Genomic DNA, 21,972 nt, shown 5'->3' with positions numbered 1-21,972 from the left:
AAAACAGGACCTCCCTATGAGACACCTCACATCTTACTGAAACTGAAAAAGGCACGTGTCAAAATGAAGGCCATTAGGTACAAATTAACCCCACTGCTGCTAAAATGCATAGCAGTGTACTGCGCATCCACAAAGCATCTATATAGATTACAGAAAAGTACATATAACTGGCCTCATTTTACAAGTACTTAAATATCTTTATCTAGGCTCTTTAAAAGCACCTTTGTTTACACTGTAAATTTTAATACTACTGGATGGACTCTGAAAAATGTACAGTATGCAATAACTTTAAGGGAACTCGAACGATTCTTATAATTTGGGAAGCGGGCTGTGGGCATCGGAGTACACCTTACGCACAAACTATTAACACTGTGCAATTAAATCAATCATTCGTATGTAATTAACCTTTACTGGTTTTAAATTCATAAGAAACAGGGTGTGCCAATTTAAATCAATTTGATATTAACCACGATTTAAATAGTGATTTAAAAAAAATCATTGATTTAAATCACCATTAATAAAATCCAGGGTTTTAACAAGCTTTTAATGGTAATTGTCATACTGTGCAATATGGACCATAGTCCTTTGACCTTTCATTAGCAGCTCTACTAATACTCTACTATGGCTATTGCTTGCTGACCTAATTTAATTATAATACAAATAGGCACAGGCAAAACACAAGTCCAAACAAGAAACAGATAATTCCAGAATCCAGAGAGAATGCCCAACACCACACCACACCAGTGTTTCAAGTTCAGAGAGAAAGGTCAGTTGAAAGAAGTAACTTATCACTGTAAAAGCAACCTCATTTAATGACCTTGTTGGACCACAATTTGTGTCAACAGTGGCACCAATAGACTGATGGAAAATGCACAATGGTTCAGAAACTGTAGCTGGTAATGAAAATATCATGGTAGCAGTAGAGCAATTGCCAACAGCTGCAGCATCATCAGCTTCAGTAGAAAGAATATTTTCCATATTTGGTTTGGTGTAGTTAAAACTGAAAAACCGCTTGGGTGCAGACAAAGCTGCAAAAGTTGTGTTTCTTTTTGAGGCGTTCAATAAACCTAATGTGTAGGCTCATTCAGATTTATAAATCATGCAAGGCAATGCCAACTATTGTAACCTTTAACATCTAGGCTGTTTCTTTCCTTTTGCAGTTTGTGTTGTGAGTAGTGTGTAGTCTGCCATGCCATGATTGGTGCACTGTCAAGTCATTTAAATTGAATATATTAAAGATACAATATTTTTTTTTCTTTTTTTTTTTTTTACTATTTTTGTAGTTGTACATTTATTTAAACTAAAAGTGCTAGTATGGCCCCGAGATTGGCGACAAGTTATCCCTTACAGCACCTGGACAGTGTCACTAAGACAGACGAGTATTGGTATGGTTAGAATTATTCAAGCCACAGAAAAGACACATTCAATCCTTATATTATGTGTCTATGATACAGCTTCATGAGTACTGGTTCTTCTGTATGCCATTTATTGCATTTGTTGTAATAAGCATAATGATTTCAAGCGGGTCCCTCTTACCTCTGTTGGTATTACCCAGTATTGCATATTAATGTGTATGTCCCCAATTGCAAAGCGCTATGGAATTTGATGGTGCTGTATAAATGATGAAGATGATTTCAGGGGGTTCCCTGTGAATTAGGTTCAAGGAACATTATTGATAAATACATTTATTCTAAACATCCACAATCTTGTGCAAAGGTGGCCAACTAAAATGGTCCATAGCTTACCAGGGAAGACTAAAGGACATCAATGTGTAGCTTGGAGCAGAGAAGGGGGGTATGAATGAAGCTTTCCAATAGGTCAGGGGTTTTAACAAGATAAAGGAGGAAAGCGTTCAGATGAAGAGACAAATTGAACAAGAGAGGACATACATGAGGGGGCAAGTTTAGGGTAAATTTGAGGAAGATTTATTGACTGAAAGGTTATTAGATATGTGGACTAACGTGGACGTTTTACTTTTTTAAAGCACCTGGTTGATTTAAACATGTATAGATGACAAAGTGTGATAAGAGTCTACAGGTCTTATTCTTACAGTTGAACTCTCATTCAAGCTGCAGCAGATCAGTACTTCAGCAAGTCTGAAATGTGGAGCAATATAAGTTCATCAGATAATGTACAATGTAAATGGAACATATGGCAGAGATGAAGCAAAACCACCTTCTCCTCGGTGCATCTCATAAGAAGTATTCCTGGGTCTATCATCCTGGTAGGATCAGCAGACACATCATGTTTCCTTACACTATCTTCAACCACTACTAAGGCAAGTAATAGAACCATCACCATACTAGGTTAAATGTTTGTGATATCTACATTATGTGTTAATCTTTCATGCTGCAAGTGCATAATATATATATTTTGGGGAGACAGTCAAAGTTGTGAAGGTCTTTGACAGAGGCAGACTACATATAAACCTAGAGATTCTGCTCAGAGAGAAACTTCAGCAACTAAGTAGTCAACATTGTTGCCTCTCAATTCTGGAGTCATGGGTTTGTATTCAACCAGGGCCCGATCTGTGTGGAGTTTGAGATGTTCTCTGCGTGTTTGCTTGGATTTTCTTTATACTTGTAGGTTAATTGGCTTCTGAGAAAAATGGACCTTAATGTTCGTGTTAGGGAATAGACTAAGCGCCAATGGACAGGGACCGACGTGAAGGATTACATAGGACAGCAAGTGAGCACGCAAAAGATTACTATCTCACCATCTGATAAAATGTAAATGCTTTGATCCCTATTGGTAGAAGATGATCATAAATCTATCAAAACCTTAGGGTAACATTAAAATGTGTGGTGTTTTAATGGGCAAATAGTAAAAGTGTTTATGTATTCATATAAAATATACAAGTTAACCCGTGCATGATACTCATGCATTCTAGTCAAATCAAGCTACTTAAGGTGTTAAAAAGGTTCTTGCCATGCATTTGGGCCTAGCCCAGGCCTCCTCAGGGGAAGAGTGTTACTTCCCGACGCAAGCGCCCTTTTTTAACGTGGTTTTGTCCACATGTCACTACCTCATCATTTTTCTCCATCACCTCATCCTTCATCTTCATCGCCACATCCTTCATCAAGCTAATTAAGGTGTTAAAAACTCCCCACTGTCACCCCCGGCAACCACCAACCACTCCCAACTGTCACTTCTCCTTCAAGAAATATATAGGTCAGTGTATAACTCTGCCCAGCAGGTGGCGCTGCAGCTTGTTTTTTTTTCTCACACACGCCACTAGGCATTTATATAGTAGATTTTATACATTGTTCATTTTACAAACATGTTACTTAAGTAATTGTTGACGACAATCATTTACGTTCCCTCTGGACTGCAACAGACAGTTGCCTTCTCCATAGTACTATTAGCGATGAGCAAAACTTTCAAAACTGTTCCGCAAAATATTTGACTTGTGCCACATTTGGCTGTGATGTTTTGCATGTTTCATTAACCGAATTTGGTCTTAAGAGCTCCCCATCCTTCCAGTATCTCATCAGACACCAGAATGAGCTGTCCATTGCCCCCAGTTCTATTCATAAAACTACAAGTTGTACAAAAAATAAAAATAAAAAACGAAATATACAAAACAGGGTACAGAATGGTACTACACAGAAAGACAAAGCAAAAGCGAAGCTCAAAGATAGTATATGTCTGGAACGTCGCACCGCTGCAAACCAGTTGATTCACTGCAAAACTTCCTGCACTACAACAATGCACAAAAGATTGTAAATGTACTAAAGTATCTGTTATAGAAAGTCCTCTGCATTGTTCATTTAACGTGAGACCTCACTCCATCACTTCAGTTGGAAGAAACATTACTGGCATCACATTCAGAAATACGTTCCGTCGCTCACTGACACTTCATCAGAGACTGTGATGCTGTGTTGGCACTTTGAATAAACCTGGCTGTTCTACACGTCAACCAAGTGACGACACAGTTTCACTGTGGTCAGGTCAGGTTTAATAAAATATGCCAATGACTGTTAGATATACATTTGGCTAATAGACAGCTTATGTGCATATTTTAGCTTGACCAGGGACAATATTTAATAAATACTACTCAACAGTTTTTTCCTTTGGTACTCCTGATCTATCTTTATACTTGGAGCCAATTAATCATAAGCACCAAGAGTGCTTTCGACAGGAGATGCATAATTCAAACACACACTATTCAAAACAATAAAATAAAAATATATTACATTGATAGGCACATGCTGCAGGCAATCACTACTTTTCAACAAGATAAACAAAAGATTCTTCAATGTTATTGTAGTGGTACTACGAGTACTTTGTGCAGTTCTCAGACTTCTGCCATCCCTTTCCTTGTGTTCCTGCAGATAGGGGAATTTCACAATAAAATAAATGTAGTGTTAGAGGCTCGCTCAATATTTCATATCACAGCTGGCTGGGCCAAGCTACTTTTATTGAAAGCAATGAGGCGTGAGCTACCTGATGAAGCCACATGTTCTGTACTAAATGTTGCACACTGCCTGACACTTTATATTCTCAGCTGTAAAAAAGACGGAAGATCCAATACACAAACATTGGGCCAAGACTATGCAGTAAAAACAGAAATAACCAGTAGGGTTCTGGCTGAGTGGTTAGTTAGGATTAGCTTGAAAATAAATAAATCATAAATGGAAAAACAATTTTGGGGGTACTAGACAATGATCAGGTGTGTAAAGCGGTTGGATACAGAGGTGTAGCTCATCGAATAATATATAAATCTTATATTTAAACAGACATTATGTACACATACATCATACAAGTAGAGTAGTAAACATTACTAAGGGGGTCTATTTAAGACCCATCTCAAATTTTGGTAATTGATGAACATCTCTTTTTTTATTCCACTATTTGCAGCTATAAGAGGTGTAGAGGCATATTTAAGATGCACCGCACAATATGAAAGATAGTTTTCAATCCTCATTGCATAGATAAAAATTGAACTCGCTTTCATCTTTTATTAAAAAACCTTCACACAAACAGCAGTTCCAAAAAAACTGCTGTTCCTGTGCAGCGCAAAACTCACCTTTCACTTGCCTCTTCTCCTCCCATGCGATGCCGACTGCGATGATGTTTTCTCCGTTCAATCCCTGTGCTCATGCGCCAAGAGATACCAGACTGCAAGAAGGTGAGTCATGTGACAGGGAGGGATCACATGATCCCTCCACACATGCACTGTCCAGCTCTGCTCTTCGGAGCAGAGCTGTCAGCAGTGAAAGATTTCAATTATGTTAATGTACACCAGCGTCAGTTAAATAGCGTTACTTAGCGGTCCCCATACACTTTCATGAGGACTGCTCAGTAAATCAAAGACAGATGCAAAGCAGCAGATATTTATTATCTGCTGCAATGCAGTGATCATAAATCACAATATTGCGGTTAATCCCCGAAAACTGACGTTGCCGGGAATTTTACAAAAGGATTTATGTTTCATAAATAGGCCCTGTAGTAACAGAGCAGTTTAACATACAAACTGAAGCCGGGACAGTGGCTCCGATAAGTAGCTGTCCTTGCAAATGGTACAAACAATCTAGCCACTGATCGCAGGGGTGAAAGTATTTCCGGGTTCTATCCTGGTCTACTCTCTGTGCATGTGCACAAACAATGCATGAGGAAACTGTGGGGAGACGAATCCAACCTGCCAAGGAGAAAGGGGGGCAGATGTTTTCTCTCTGGCTAGGATTTTTTGCTATAGGGGCTAATGCCATCTGAAAAAGGCTTCAGCAAGATGAAATCAGCTCTGAAAAGCAAAGCTAGAAGACTGCAGTTCCCATAGACGATACAGAGAGATAATTTTGTGAACGACTGAGAGATCTTTGATATTTACATCATTACATGGTTGTTAAATAGCCTCAAATCTAAAAGTTGCTTTAATCATTTATAAATTGTTAAAACAATGGGGCACATTTATCAAAACTCGCAAAATATGAAAAATAGTTTTCAATCCTTATCGCATTGATAAGGATTGAACTATTTCTCACATTTATTAAAAAAGCAACACAGAAACAGCAATTCCGAAAAACTGCTGTTCCTGTGAAGTGGAAAACATACTTACCATTCAATCTTTCCCGAAGCCGCATCCGATGAACGGGGCTCCTCTTCTTACTCCAGTGTGCATGCGCCGAGTGAAACCTTCGGGCATGCGCACAGACATCTCCGCTCTGTCTCTGCAACTATAGTGAGTGACAGGGAGGGATCATGTGATCCCTCCACACATGCGCTGTCCAGCTCTGCTCTTTGGAGCAGAGCTGACAGCACTGAAACTTTTCATTTGTGATAATGTACGCCAAAAAGTCAGTTACATTTATTGTTAAATAGCGTTACTGAGCACTCCCCATACATTGTTTTGGGGAGTGCTCAGTAAAACGATAGTAGATGCAAAGCAGCAGATATCTATGATATCTGCTGCGATGCTACTATCATAAATAGCAAATTAGTGTTTAATCCCCGAAAACTATTGTTTTCGGGGATTTTACAGGGGGGGAACCTTTGATAAATAGGCCACAAAGTCTTCAATATCTGTCTCAAAGAAACTGAAAAACTAATGAAGAAACCGGGTTACAAAGATAAGTGTTCCTGCATTATAGTAAGTTCTAGCAAACACACACAAAAGTATTAGCAAACCATGCAGGTACATTTAGAGGAGATGAGCTGACTGAGTAATCATACGGCCCAGTTTGGCTTTATTGGTCTTGAACAGGTGTTTCTAGCTGTATATTTACATATATACAATTGTAAGAAATAACAAATGCATTACTACATAGCCGCATCTTATGAAGCAGAACAATGTCTACATCTGCACATAAATGATTGATAGGAATATAAACTGACACAAACCTTTCTGTCCAGGATTGATAGTCTCTGAAACCAGGACATGCATAAAGCAATCTCTCTGCTTTTGGTAGCCTTATGTAAATAACTTTAAAATAATGATGACAAAAAGCTACAGAAGCGCACTGATGTTTAATCTTGTAGTAGAAGGCAAATTAAAGGGTCATGTTTATTTAAACAGCTTTTCTTGCTCATAATGTTTGTGTATTGCACATTAGAGAGCATTATCTGTATTACTGTGACCCAGGATGCCTCTGTGGGCAGTAATGGAGCTTTTACTGGCTGGGGACTATGCACAGAAAGCTAGAGGAAAATTGCTGTTTTCAGCTCTTATTTCCAAGATGTAATTTCAGTAAGCGCTCTCTGATTAATATGGCATTCATACACATTAATGCTGCCATAGCATCTGCAAAATAAAATAAAGTTAGCAGAGGTCACATCTACACTAAGAGGTAGTGTTAGAATTAATGGTAAAAGTAGGATATTTAGCAAATTTAAATACGTCATGTCATGTACTTAATATAGCCTCTACAAAAATGAAAAGCAAACGGATAATTTCTACCATACTCTGTGGTTTCCAACTTACTCTTGGCATCAGTAAATTAGCTAGCAGTCATAAAAGGTGTCATTTTTTAGCATATTGGTATGGAAAATAAATCTGTAAAAATACAACACCCATTTGATGATACTAAATACTACACAGCATTCACCTGACTAATGTTTTTTGGTGTGAATAAGGGTGTCATCCTCTTACTAGTAAACAAATATAAAATTGTCAATATAAACTATTGGCAAGAGTTGGCAATCCTGCACTACCAGGTTCTAAAAATACCAAATAAAAAGTTTTTTCTCCCCTTTGGAAGCCTACTGTATGACTGCTGGTGCGTCTTCTCAGTGCTTGTATAGAAAACTAAAAGTGGCAGTATAGAAAATGTAATGAGAATGTAAGTGAATGGAATGATATAGTTTTACAATGAAGGCAGTAGGAGAAGTGGCGGTATGACATAGCCCTGTATACACTCCCACTTCGACCACTGTTTTTGCTACAACACCAACTGAGTTAGTAAGTATTCCTGCAGTTCAATTTCTGTTGAAATCTACAACAGTTATTTGTCCCTGGATTCTATAGGGAAGTGTTCTAGGGGCTGAATGTGGACCGTACACAGACTATTTTACGATAGATTTTGCTTTGAATAGGAGGAAGTTTTTGACCCACACATGTAACAATGTTTAGTCAACTTGTTCTAAAACCAGTGTATGGACACCTTTACTTGTCAATATCTCCCCATTCTGACTTACTGCACTAACACCAAGACACTGCTGTCAATACAGCTACCAAAACATTAACAAATTAAAAAGAAACAGAAGCTGCACCAACAGCCACCTAAAACAATAAAAACTTACTTTGTCAGTAAGTGAATTTGTTTTATACACTTAACACATGTAAAATCCATGTAAATGAACGCAACACTATGAACATTGCAGTAGTGCTTTTGGATGGCTACATGTTCCATATTTTGCATTTACCATATGTAACCGTATCAGGAATTCTACAGTGAGCTCCAAAACACTAATCGAAACACATTGTATGCCAGCGGGTATGAAAAGAAAGGACGACGTAATGTACCATGGGGCATTGCTTAACGGACCTAAAACTAATGCTGCTGCAAGAAATAGGACGTGTATTATCAAATTTATATCAAATTAGGTCACAAATATAAATATATATATGCTTTACTAAATTTGTCCACCATCTTCTCACCCATCTGCAGCAAGGATGGCAAACTAGGAGGGTGCCGTTTCTCTAAGCAGACGGACCATGACTTACAGCTAGGTAAACTTACTTTGCGGAAGTGCGCTGGGTAGATTGTTTGACTCTTGACTGTCAGGGTATGTCAAGAAGTCACTGCAACTCAGTGGCCTATTTATTAATATGCAGCACTAAAGCTCATTATGTACTGCTACAAATCGCAACTGTTTTTACTATTCACCATCAGCCCTGTGCTGCTGGTGAAGGCAGAAGGTGAACTACGCATGCGCGGCTAAATTCCACACATGCGCATAGGATTTGACCTAGTGGAGGGATAAAACAAAGCCTTTCTGGACCCCTTATAACTGTACCCCATAGGAAAAGTTAAGCTAATACCATTCTGACATGGCATTAGTTTGCAGCGCAAGCAATGTTTTTCGCCGCTTGATAAATCCCTAATATGATAGTCCCCATAGGGTTCTATAGGGACTGTAGTAACAGTAAAAATGTACGTTAATGCAGGAAAAATCTTTGATTTCTCTTGTGTTAACCCCTTCATAAATTGAGTGAAGTCATACAATAGCCCTTCTCCTGAGAAAACAACTCTTTTCTCTGGATTGTTGGGCTATCACAGTTTGTTAAATAGACTCCTCAGTCTCCAGTTTATTGATCTGTATCAGATGCCATGAAGACAAGCTCCTGAGGATGCAGGATAACAATGGAACGGGGAAGTGATACATAACTTTTTAAAAGAGCTGCAGCAAAAAGTCCGGTTATCACAACACATCTTCATTTTTTTAAATGCCTCTTTACAAATATATTTAATATATGAAATGTACTCTGAGAGGCATGATATCTCAAAGCTTAATAGGAGTGAAGGGGAGACCAGAGGCTGCTTCAGTTACACTAAATCCACTGCTCTGGGAGCGATACATTTTGCCATTAGCATACAGCATAATGTGGTGAATTAAAAAAAATGTATAGAAGGCTGCATTAGTACATGATTATATAGAGGTGGCCAACCCTTTAATAGCTGTACTGTTAACGTTGTTATTTTAGGCCAAGTTTTATGTGGCATCCATGTCCTACAGAATGCTTGCTTATTTATTGTTTCCTACCTGGCTTCTGGGAGATCAAACAAATACAAAAACATTCAAAAAGTTAAATAGTACTTTAATAGAAAAAGAAAGGTCATTTAGAAAGTAATACTATATCATGCAGAATACAGCAAACTTACATTGATACAAAGTGTAGTCTGGTCCTGATTGGTAGAGCTTACTTGTAAAATGAAACCAAAAGAGGTGATAGAAAAGGCACAAGTAAATATTCTAATCAATGGGACAGTCATGAATGAACTGGGTGACATTGTCAAATTGCTTTATAACATTGACTTGTTCAAGTCCAGGCCTAAAATGAAAATTTTCAGGAAAGATAATATTTTACCTACACGTTTAAAAGGATAAGTGAATATATGTCATCCAATAAATGAATTGTGCTCAACAAAATCTGAAGCCCACCTACCAAGTAAAAGATCCTTTGCAGAGCGCACCTTGATGCAGCAAATTCCTCAGAGTACTACACAGGAGACATTGTGACTTCTATCTAAAATCTACACACCAGATTCTCCAGATGGTGCCTTAGCTTCAAGGATAACTTTGCACTTTCAATGACCTTGTAAGAATAGAATAGAGCTTTTCCACTTTCTTGTACATACTGTGTGTGTCTCAGAGAATCACTTCACCATGCAGCCAACTCTCTGCCAACCAAAACTGTCATTTGTAAAACAGCCAAACAGCTGCCAGTGCTCCTCTTATAACTATCATAATACCCATTAAAAGGAGCACTTGCAGAGCTCACAGATTAAATATTTTGGATACAATCCCTTAAACTGAATTTAAATCAGGCTAAAAGGCAAATACCACTTGCATTAATGCAGATTCTCACTTAATTAGTCAAATTAGAGGAAAGCAGAATACACTTTCCACATGTGCGAAACATATACTTAGAGAGAAGTTTCACAATTTAGGGCGAATAAAGTGTTGCAGCAGAATAGGCTGTTTTGCGGAGATACGAAGTTAAAACAATACTATCTTCAAACTCTGCAGAAAGGAAAATTACGTTTAGCAAAATATATAGAGGTTGATGCAAGGTTAGCTGCATATACGGTCAATTAAAATCTGCACGTAAAAATAGCGTATTTACACCCATACGCCTAGGCGCAGGCATCTCAAGACGCTACCAGCTCTGCACCAGTAGCATATGTGCTAGGTTTATGCCAGACATACTTCATACTTGCCGACTTTCTTCAGCTCCCTTCCGGGAGCCAGCCAGTGGAGGGGGCGTGTCGGGGGCGGGACGGCCAAAAAAAAAAAATCGCTGCATTTTGGCCCCGCCCCTGTGACGTCATGACGGAAACGCTTCATTTGACATTCACCGGGAATCGCAGCGTTTGGGATCTAATTCTACCCACTTCACTAGGAAGTGCCCCAGAATTCGGGAGATTGCCACACTCGTCTGGGAGACTCTCGCAAAACGCGGGAGTCTCCTGGACATTCTGGGAGAGTTGGCATGTATGACATACTTATACCCAAGCAGATCATAAGCACAAGAAGAGTTTTCTAACTTTGGTTTTAATAGTGAAAACGCATTTGCCTTTTTTTTAAATTGACATCAAACCTATGATACAAGAGATAGGCCCTACCTTGCTGTAAGTAGCAAACAAATTATTTTAAAATACAATCATAATGTATAATTTAACATAATGTAAAGCATCAACAAAGAAAGCACCCATCAGCTTCAGAGGAGAATTCACAATCAGTCAATAAGAAGTGGTTAGCTGGTGCTGTTGACTGTCACCATCGTCCGTGTGTACTTGCACCAGCCCTCAGGCAATTGATACGATAACTGGCAGGAGTATATGCAACTTCATCATCAGCTATTTATAAAGCGCCGCTAATTCCGCAGCGCTGTACAGAGAACTCACTCACATCAGTCCCTGTCCCATTGGAGCTTACAGACTAAATTCCCTAAAACCGCATAAGATTAAGGTTAATTTATTAGCAGCCAATTATCCTACTAGTATTTTCTTTTTTATTTGGAGTGTGGGAGGAAACTAGCGCATCCGGAGGAAACCCACACAATCACGTGGAGAACATACAAACTCCTCACAGATAAGGTGATGGACGGGAATTGAACTCATGACCACAGCGCTGTGAGGCAGAAGTGCTAACCACTAAGTCAGCGTGCATCCCTTCGTCGACTCGCAATTACACAAACACGTCCTTATTGTATGCTGTGTTTGCACGCTGTAAATTTGCAGACTTTATGCTAAACAAATGTGTGCACGCTCAACTTGACACAAGGCTCAGTCTGAGACGGGTAAACGGTGAGAGAAATTCATTCTGCAATGCGGTGTAAACAGGGTATAAAGGATAATTCCGTGTGGGATAAAAACTAACGGGGGAATTCCATGCAGGATAAAGAACAGGGTGAAACACTCAGATCATTAAAGTCTAAATTGCGTTGCCAATGTAGAACAAGATCAACCGAATCAGAGGGCATCGGTTTGAATCCGCAACCTGCTCAAAACAGACAGACCTGGTGCAAAGCCTTGGTTGGTAGATTATAAATTTAGAATTCCTGCTGTATTTATTTACATTTCTCTTGCAACTGTATGAAACTGTAGGAACTTAAAACACTCAATATGAGGTGATTTACTGCATTTTTCAATAAGAAATTCTGACAAGGAGTTTTTAAAACAATTTCAAAAAATGGTATGTGAGATGCTATGGAACGAAGCCTATTGAGAACACACATGGTAGCAAGTGTCAAACCAGAACATCCACATTAAAATGAGCATAAAACCATGGTGGTTACATACTGAGTAATCTAACAATTCAATTACAGAACAATCAAACCTGTGGCTATATTTGTAATGAAAAGCAGAGGGCCATATTTTGCTGCTTGGGATAAACAAAGTGTGTATATTTCATTCCCGATTGTCTACTGACCCCATACCAATACACATATGCAGTCATTAGCAGACCTGGGCATAATGTTGTGCTCTGAAGAAACCCACTGTTCATACAATGCTAAAACCCATCATCTGTTATTTGGGCCCAGCATTTCAATGACAACTAGGCTACCATGCGACATATTGCATCATAAAAGAGCAAGAGCCTGGTTGTTTCATAAAATGTGTCAGGTGTCACATGGGAAGAGCCAAATGTTTCATGGGTATGGCCAAACCGGCACTGTTAGGGGTTGGAGTTCAGCGCTCTCTAAAAAATGATGGGGTCTATAAATTGCAGCCACTCGGCGTTAGGTGTTAGCTCAACCCTTAGTGGAATATAAGGTAAATAAACTGACTGGGCGCACGTGTGATGTTATCGAATCCACAAGTCGGTTGAACGAACGAACGTGATTTTGTAATAATAATGCACAATATAAACCAACGCGTTTTGCACTGGGGCTTCTTCAGGGAATATATATGACTTTTATCGGACTTTGCCATCTCACGGCTTCTACATGGAATAGTGGACTTTAATACTAGTCCCAGCAGCAACGACTTCATCTATTTGAACTTTACCTATCCCACTTCATAGTGGCAACATATGGTCTTTTTATCAATCTAGCGATTTAACACGAATGATTGGAGCCTCTACAACAGCACTATACCGGCTCTATATTTATTTCATTATGTAGCTGAGTTATGGATGTTTCTAGTTTAATCTGCTTGTCTTCCCCATTCTACACTGTATTTGTACTATTAGGGTTGCAACCCATTTATCTATGTGATTCTTTATTAAATGGTCAATTATTTATTTGTTTTCACTCAATCCTAGCATTTTGATCTATTCTATTTTACTGTGTTTTTTCCATAAAATCACACTTGTGTCCAGTGAGTTTATTTACATTATATTAGACTGGCACTGTTAGTCTGGGGACTTTAGGCCTATCCTCATTTACCACTGGTAGACGCAAAGTTCAACACTCTGAAAATCTTAATTCTACCCCACTCTAATGTTGGATCATCAAGCGATTTCACAGTGCTGGAGTAAAATCATTTTCAGGGCACTTTGGTTTTGTACTCAACAATAACGTTTCAACCAAGAGGCAGCAGGCACTGTATTCAGATTCAACAATATCAGAGGAAATAGAACCATTTTAAGAATGTAATGCACTCTTAAGAAAAAGGCACATGCCACAAAATAAACTGCCTGTGGACTGGACAGAGAATATTTAGCGAACGGTTTTCTTTTAAGAAATCATTTGTTAAAACACAAAATTGCTGTACGGCCTTTTATTGTCTTCAGCAGATTTCACATCATTCGCATCACATCAATTACTTGTTCACTGACCACACTTTATTATAGGATAATGCCAACCAAAAAGTACAAACTTTTGGACGTAATTAGGCTAAATAGGAAAAGGTCACTGGCAGGCAGGCACTCTTCATCCAGCTGGTCCTGACTTGGAAGCTGATGTGGGAACAGCCTTGCCTATGCTGCTTAGTTTCAAAAATGCCTGTCCTACTATTAAAGGCATCATGGGACTAGGTAACTAGGTTAAATAACGATTATGGTCAGAAATCCTGCGAAGGAAATGTCGGCAGGCTAAATGTCTACACTTCCATTGTATGGACAGGTTCCCAACATCGCTAGTGCGATATGCGATATTGACAATGTTGCTAATCACAATGCAGACATTAAAAGAGTAATGAAGGCTATCTGGCAGCTGTAAATATATATATATATATATATATATATATATATATATATATATATATATTTGGCCATGAGCTATTGGTTGCATCCTGTAGTTATTCTTTGTACTTACTTCTTACAGTGGTTGAATGGATAAAAACCATTGTTTACAAGGAATGATGGAGGTTTCCATTTTTTTTATTTTTCTTAGAAAAGCCTTATGTCAGCTGCAAAAATTCTTACAATTCTTAAGTTGATAGGATCCTTGTTTGCCAGCTAAGATATAGTGATCAGATATCTACTGATTTTATGCTAGAAAGGTGACATTTTGTAACTGTCTGTTAAACATTTTTCTTTTTTTTGTTTTATAGGTGTATTTACTCATCTACAATTTTTTTTGAACTTTCAAACAATTTATAGTGGTAGTATTAATAATTAAGGTTCTAAACCACTAAATATTTAAACTAGTTAAAGATTTATTTGTTAAAGGTCTAGTTGCTGATGTAAGCCATATATTTATGTAGAATGTATGAAATCCTTTTATGTAAGGGTCACACACTGAAAACAATATTGTTACCATTAGTTTATACAGCACAAAAGATTTGGCACCATCGAATGTGGTACCACCGTCCTTTTCCTGTTGAAAACCTTCAGAATATCAAAGCAGAAAGGTGTAATGGTACTCCAAAGGGAACAAAGTGCAAAATCATACGTTTAGTGCAAAGAGTTTTGCAGCAGAACAGGCTATCTTGTACATTACGCAGGTACAATCTTTGTGTTTCACTGTCCCCTCAGAATTCTGTGGCATGCCACACCGTTTGTAAATTTGCCTTTTGGGAATGATTAAAGCTAGGAAAATGAAGGTCAATGCTTTGTAATAGGTTTGGGGCATGTAGAAAAATTTGAGACCAAATTCCAATGGTGAAATGTGCAAAATATTGTGGGCAACTGCACCTTGAGGTTAATATTTAATGAAGCTTCCAAAAATATTGCTCATTTCTATATTGAAAAAACTAGGAAGGAAGTTGCAACCTAAAGCTGGGTACACACTACACGGTTTTCATCCAATAATCGGCTAAATCAGCCGACATACGACCGCTCGTTCAAAAGTCGGGTCAGTGTGTGCAGTGACACGATGGTCGAAAGTCTGCCCAAATGGACGATTATCGCCTCATTTGGTTGGTCGTACCATTTAATATTTGCATTCTAATCTCGTTTCCGTTGTGTACTGTGTATAAACTTCCAACCGATCCACAACAGTGAGTATGAAATTACAGTCATTGCTCACGACAACATGGCTGTAAAAAGTCGCTAAAGGGACGTCCGCTCTTCCCTTTATCGTCCTAAACAAGACTAGTGTGTATACAGTCCATGGACCGGAGGATCGGACCATCGGTCGCATGTAAAATCGCTCGGCATAAAAAGTTGGTTGAAATTTCTGTAGTGTGTACCCAGCTTAACTTGCTATAAGCTGGTATACGGATGTTCACAGCAGGAAGTGACTGTGCTGACCTTGCTTGAGGAACTGACCTGTCCAGTAGTTATTTTGCAGGGCTGAGAGGGCTCTGATCTTGAAGGAGAATCTAGCACCAACCATACTGTTTACTCAGGCCATAAACCCTACCCCATACTTTGTGTGGCAGATAAACTAGAACAGTTACAGACACGCATCCACACTTACAATGTTAATATGGGGGATTCATAAGTCTGAACAATGGGAAAATAAAAATGGTGTATTAAAAAATAAAATAAAAAGTCCTGGTTAAAAGAAAAAATCTAATTTTTGATTTCTGGAATGTCTTTACATGTCAAATCCAAGGAACATTGTCTGACCTTTTCAAGTATGGTTAATAGAAATCTATTAATATAAGCTAATTAATTCTATATTTTAAATGTTTGAGAACATTAAAAAGAAGTTGTACACACTCCCTTTACCTATAACAGAGGGAAAGAAAAACAGTGAAACAGAGAAAGAAGCTAGAATTGAGGCCGAGGCTAATTTAAAATATTCAACTAATTGCTTCATCTTTAATAACAGTGCTCTCTGCATTCTCTGTACATTTTATGTCTCAATTAGATCATGCCAGATGTCCCCTGGGATAGTGAATTCTTATTAAACCATGTCTCCCACCCTACACCTCGTGAGAATTCCTAGCCCCCCTTCACACTGCCACCAAACATAACTGAAGAGATACCTCTCATGTGCCATCAAACTGGAGACTATTATCACAGAAGAGGAAAGATGCTGAGAGTTTATTATAGCCCACGGCTACGTGGGCCGCTTTCTGTTCAACTAATAATGTCGCCTTAATTAAATGAGACTAATTAAAAAAAATAAAACAAAGCAGCACAGTGGATGAGAGGAAGGTTTGAAAAGAGAGGGGTCATGGTTCTTTTATCTGCAGTGAAAATACTGGCCAAGCACACATTTTGATCAACATAATAGAAAACATTAGATTTACAGCATGGTATACATATTTAAGAGAAAGCCACCTATTTACTTTTATTCATACTCCCCATTTGATAGGATGGTCTGAAGGGGATTATTATACTGGTGGGAAAAAAACCCATGCCAGATCTGTTGGAACATTTGATTTGCCTCTAAAGAAATTTAGTTTGCTTTCATCTCTCTTTAGGGGAGTCAGCATACACACTAAATTGCATGGAACATATGACACATGCAAATACAAAATTTTTATTTATTGAAAAGGATGTTCAGACAGTGACTTCAAAGGTTATGGTGTACAGCTATCAATTCAGGGCTACATTTGGAAAAGGGGCTTAATATTTCTGGACAAAGGTTGTGTGATTGGATAGAAGTGACTGAGTGTTGGACATGCTTGGGCAACCATGGTAGCCAACTTATGGGTCTCTTGCGTTTTTTTAACCTTACATAGTATGTATCCAGATTAGCAATAGGTGGAGCCAAGATTATTTCTATTTGATAAATGATCAAATCTCTGTGAAGCACACAATGTAATAGGCTTGAAAATTTAGCAATAATGCACACATGACTGTATGCATTTCACTTACTAACAAAAGAGGTCATCTTTAGATAGACAATCCACTTCTTTTATATCCTTTGACATTGAATGACTTTGGAATGAGTCCAGAAAAGATACTTCTTCTGCTACCAAGGCTCTAATTAAGCTATTAGTAGTTTGTTTGCTATACAATTTAGAGTAGATGCTAAATAGTGTATATAATAATAGGCAGATATGGCGGTCCATTGTGGAACCTTCCATGGACACACTGCATCGATCGGAGCGATCAAAGAAGGTTTTATCTATAAAAAGTAACCCTTAAATCCCTTAACCTGTAGTAGTTTGTAGCAGTTTAAGTTTTATGCAACTAAAAGTATACCAAAACAGTTGCTTCAAAATATAGGACAGGGAGTGAAATCTCATTATTGAAATGCCACCTTCACATCTTCAACTGCAACACATAGGCAATGTATAATAAAACAATATCATGTCTAATAAGTAATCTGATGCATTAGGCCATACTGAACTGAAATCTAAGACATGAGGTGGAGAGTTGCTTTAGTGTGCGTTATGAATGAAATATAAACATAGTTATTAAGTCTTGTGCACACTAACATCTATTTAGCCGGCTCCTCTCTTCCATTTTTGACATGTGTATGGAGGAAAACCTGTCAGTGAAACCACCAGCATAAAAAAAGCTAATCTGCACTGGATGTGTGTAGTGGACTGAATGCAATCCCTCCTCCCTCACATCCGGTTGAGGCTACATAAAGGCTGTTAAGAGTTACTTATCCAACAAAGCAAGTTACTTTGGTATATTAAGAACTCTATTATTCTTTTTGTAAATAAATGGTCTTCACTGCATTTGATAGCGACAGAGTTAACTTTTGCCAACCTATCTTGTAGCTCTATACATTAATGGGTAATTGTTTTATACCATATGCAGACAAAAGATAGCAAAGGTTCATGGCTTCCATGAAATTAGATTGCATATCATAAGTTTAGTGTGTTATTCCTCCAATGTAGACAGGTGAAGCCACATCCCACACCTTTAAGATACTATGTCAAGTGGAACATATACAGGACAAACTAGCCAGTTTGCTATGAAATCACAGGCACGTCCCAGAGTATCATCATCAATTTATATAGCGCCACTAATTCCGCAGCGCTGTACAGAGAACTCATTCACATCAGTCCCTGCCCATTGGGGCTTACAGTCTAAATTGCCCAACACACACACAGAGTAGGGTCAATTTGTTAGCAGCCAATTAACCTACCAGTATGTTTTTTGAGTGTGGGAGGAAACCGGAGCACCCGAAGGAAACCCACGCAAACACAGGGAGAACATACAAACTCCTCACAGATAAGGCCATTGTCGGGAACTGAACTCATGACCCCAGTGCTGTGAGGCAGAAGTGATAACCACTTAGCCACCGTGCTGCCCATCAATCTGTTCACAAAAATTCTGCTGCCTCAGTGTAATGCAAGGTAATTAACATACTCTCTCTCCTACCTCTGCAATCTGCTACAAAGTGGGGAGATCAAGAAACAACAGAGCATATTGAACTTTAGTTATTGCAACCAAATTCTTCAGTTCAGCAATAGAGGAGTTTTAATTTTGCCTGATGTTATGCAGTAGGTTTACTTGCTCTTCATACATCGGTACATTGCAGTATAATTTAAGTGCCTGATTTAAGAATGTCCATTACATAAAGTCTTAATCTTTTTTGCAAACCACTGTGAAGTATATGTACAGTATATACAAATCAAGAAACTAGGGAGTAGCTTGAAAAATTAGTTAAGAAATTGGAGATATACTCTACTCCCTTAATATATTATCAAGACATATGGACTAGGATTAACTACAGAGGAAAAGCAAATGATATAAGTGCTCTGTCTTTACAGAAATATAACTGATTATTTTAATGTACAAGTGTCCTTTTCCTTGATATTAAAATTGTTTTGGCAGCGACAGCAATGACCTTTCCTGGATTCCTTTCTGCCCATGTGTCACTGTTATGTATCGCACTAATATTGCACCCAAAGTTCACTTAATGAGTGTAATGAATTCTATGCCTAGCCAAGAGTAGCGGTGCCTTGAAATTATGTGCCTATAAACTGGCACAGTGGGAATGTGACAGCACAGAACAAAGTTTACTATGGATTGTCTTGTAGCAGTGCAGATAGCTAGAAAAGGATTCAGAACCGGGACAAGAAATAAAAGGTGCAAGAACTGAAGCACTTACCTGTCTCTACATCCTGAACATAAAAGTGCAGCTCGTCTGTGATCTCCGTTACTAGGACAGGTTTGTAATTTGCATTCCTTTCCTTCTCCTCCACAACAGCCACCACTTCTTCTACTGGTTGCTCCTCAAACTTCGACCAGATCTGAAGCAAAGAAGGACACCAAGTGAGACTGACAGTCACGTTTTCTTTCTACAGAGGGAGGGGTGGGTGGGGGGGGGGAGAGCTACGCAGACCTGTAGCTCTCCAGGGACTGGTAGCACAAAGCTTAAGAGCTGCAATGGACCAAAGCAGGCTAAACATGGCTCTAGAACAGTAACCTGTGACACTCCAGGTGTTGTGAAACTACAAGTCCCAGCTTCCAGCAATAAGCTGCTATATATTGGCGAAGCATGCCGGGGCTTGTAGTTTCACAACACCTGGAGTGTCACAGAGTAGTCAACACTGCTCTAGAATAATACAGTACATCTTTATGCACAGGAAGCTATATGATTGCCTTCCTGCTTTATTCTAACAGATGATAACTATTTGACTTTGAGAAAAATTTATGTAGACAGCAATATTTTTCACAGGAGCTGCCCAATATGCAAACAGACTTATAATATACTTGCGCAAATAGATAAACTTCCCACCTGCACGCTTACTAGCTGTGTGCAAGATTGTTACTGCAAAGTAATGAAAGAAGTGTGTGCAGCACATGGGAGCAGGTGGCAACCAGAGATTGTTGTCCAAGCAAGTTGGCCTTCTACGGGAACAAGTATTTGATTATGCATTATAATAGAAAAGTACTGGGCATACTTGACATTTAAATCACAAGACGCCAAGCACCTGCTGTTATTTTTTTTTTTACAAGAACAAATTAGTTTTACCTATTTAATAAGTTAGACATATTTGGAATCTCAGCCCTTCATGTCTGATTTACATTAAATGTGAATAGAATATTCATTTGAATTATTCCTTCAAACAATCTGGTTAGTCAGGATTAAATTATTAGAACATAACTCAAAATCATATCACAGGTTCTGTCAGATAAACTGGGGGAAGAAAAACAGAATGTAAATAAAATAGGACCTGTGTCTTCAGCAGCCACCACTAAAGCATTTGTGCGAGGGCATTATTTATCCGACAAGTCTACTGAGTAGTGTGTAATCACCACAGACACATTTGCTATAATAGGCAAGTTCTATAGAACATTAGAGGCATTCTTGGATACAGTCTCTCCTTGTCAAAACTGTCCTCTATAACCTCAACAGAAATAACTCGTAAACATCCACTGCAGGTGTAGAGAAGGCAGAGTGATGGATGGGAATGGACAGAGATGCTAATTACTCTGGAGAAGCATTAGTGACTATGTACTGGTCTCTTCACTAGAGGAGCAAGGCCCAGCAGCCACGCATTATCTTAAGTATTACTAGCAAGCAAGATATGCCAAAGTACCATTGATTTCCACAGTTTCTATTCATTCTGTACAGTTTCAGTTTTATCATGCCTCTATTCTCTACACAGAGAAAGTATCAAAATGTAGAAATTGCTAATATCCAGACATAAAATCTTTAAGATTTACATTTACCGTATAGCAATGTATGCAGCATGAAGACAGTGTTGTAAACTTGCAATATCCCTTTAAACAATTTCAGATGTCAAACTCGGGACATAAAATAATAGTACAACAATTTGCTGTCCTTTGGAAGCACCTATAGGACGTGATGTGACAGCCTTTGGCTAAGGAGCATGCACAGGACTTGACATACTGTCGCCAGTACTTAGCATTTGGAAACTTGACCAATGGGTTATGGTTGGGACCACATAGGATCAAAAGAAACAGCAAAAGGCAAGTCTGCGAAACCTCTAGAATTCATAGGACTGAAACGTAAATTTTTAGCATTACCGTCAATGTTTATATTACAGCAAACCCTACTCTTATCTTAGTACCTCATTATATCAACCCATATAACAAACTAGACAATATTTGTGCAGCTATTTTTACTACAATACCATCTTCTTGGGAAAATAGATTGTACTCCCATACAAAAAAAAAAAAGCCTTTGAAATAGGGGGAAAAAGGCAACTGTGCCAAATAAGCATATATCTCTCTACAGTGAGAAGTTACAGATTTTACAGGAAACAGGAACAATGATTGTGGGAACAAGAACAAAGTGTGGCTAAAGGACTGGAAGCTTGAGAATTAAAAGGTCAGAAAATAAATTTCATGTACCTTCCTACCACTAATATAAGCTGTATGTATGTATGTATGGCCATCTAGCAATTGATTGCCTGTTAGGAGTTTTAGTATATAGTCATCTGTTCACCATCTTGAACGCACAGATTAGAGTTAAAGTCACAGCATTGATCCTTCTAGTTAATTATTTATTATTATTTCCAGTTCACCATCATTTGCTGAGCTAAGGCATTTTCCCACCTCAAGGACATAGAAAATATCCCAATGAGCTTATGA

General features: G+C 38.4%; 1 protein-coding gene across 2 annotated transcripts in view; it reads right to left on the bottom strand.

Annotated features, from left to right (window-relative positions):
• Positions 1 to 21,972, bottom strand: part of SND1 (staphylococcal nuclease and tudor domain containing 1) — a 479,575-nt gene that overhangs the window by 30,375 nt on the left and 427,228 nt on the right. For both annotated transcript variants that reach the window (XM_075208519.1, XM_075208518.1), the window contains exon 18: positions 19,520 to 19,661. In XM_075208519.1, coding sequence (XP_075064620.1) covers positions 19,520 to 19,661 — 142 coding nt within the window. The remainder of the gene's footprint in view (positions 1 to 19,519; positions 19,662 to 21,972) is intronic.

This window comes from Mixophyes fleayi, chromosome 4, assembly GCF_038048845.1.
Source record: "Mixophyes fleayi isolate aMixFle1 chromosome 4, aMixFle1.hap1, whole genome shotgun sequence".
In the NCBI taxonomy this organism is placed as follows: domain Eukaryota; kingdom Metazoa; phylum Chordata; class Amphibia; order Anura; family Limnodynastidae; genus Mixophyes; species Mixophyes fleayi.
The sequence above is the reverse complement of the archived record's forward strand: the minus strand, read 5'-3'. Positions and strand labels throughout refer to the sequence as shown.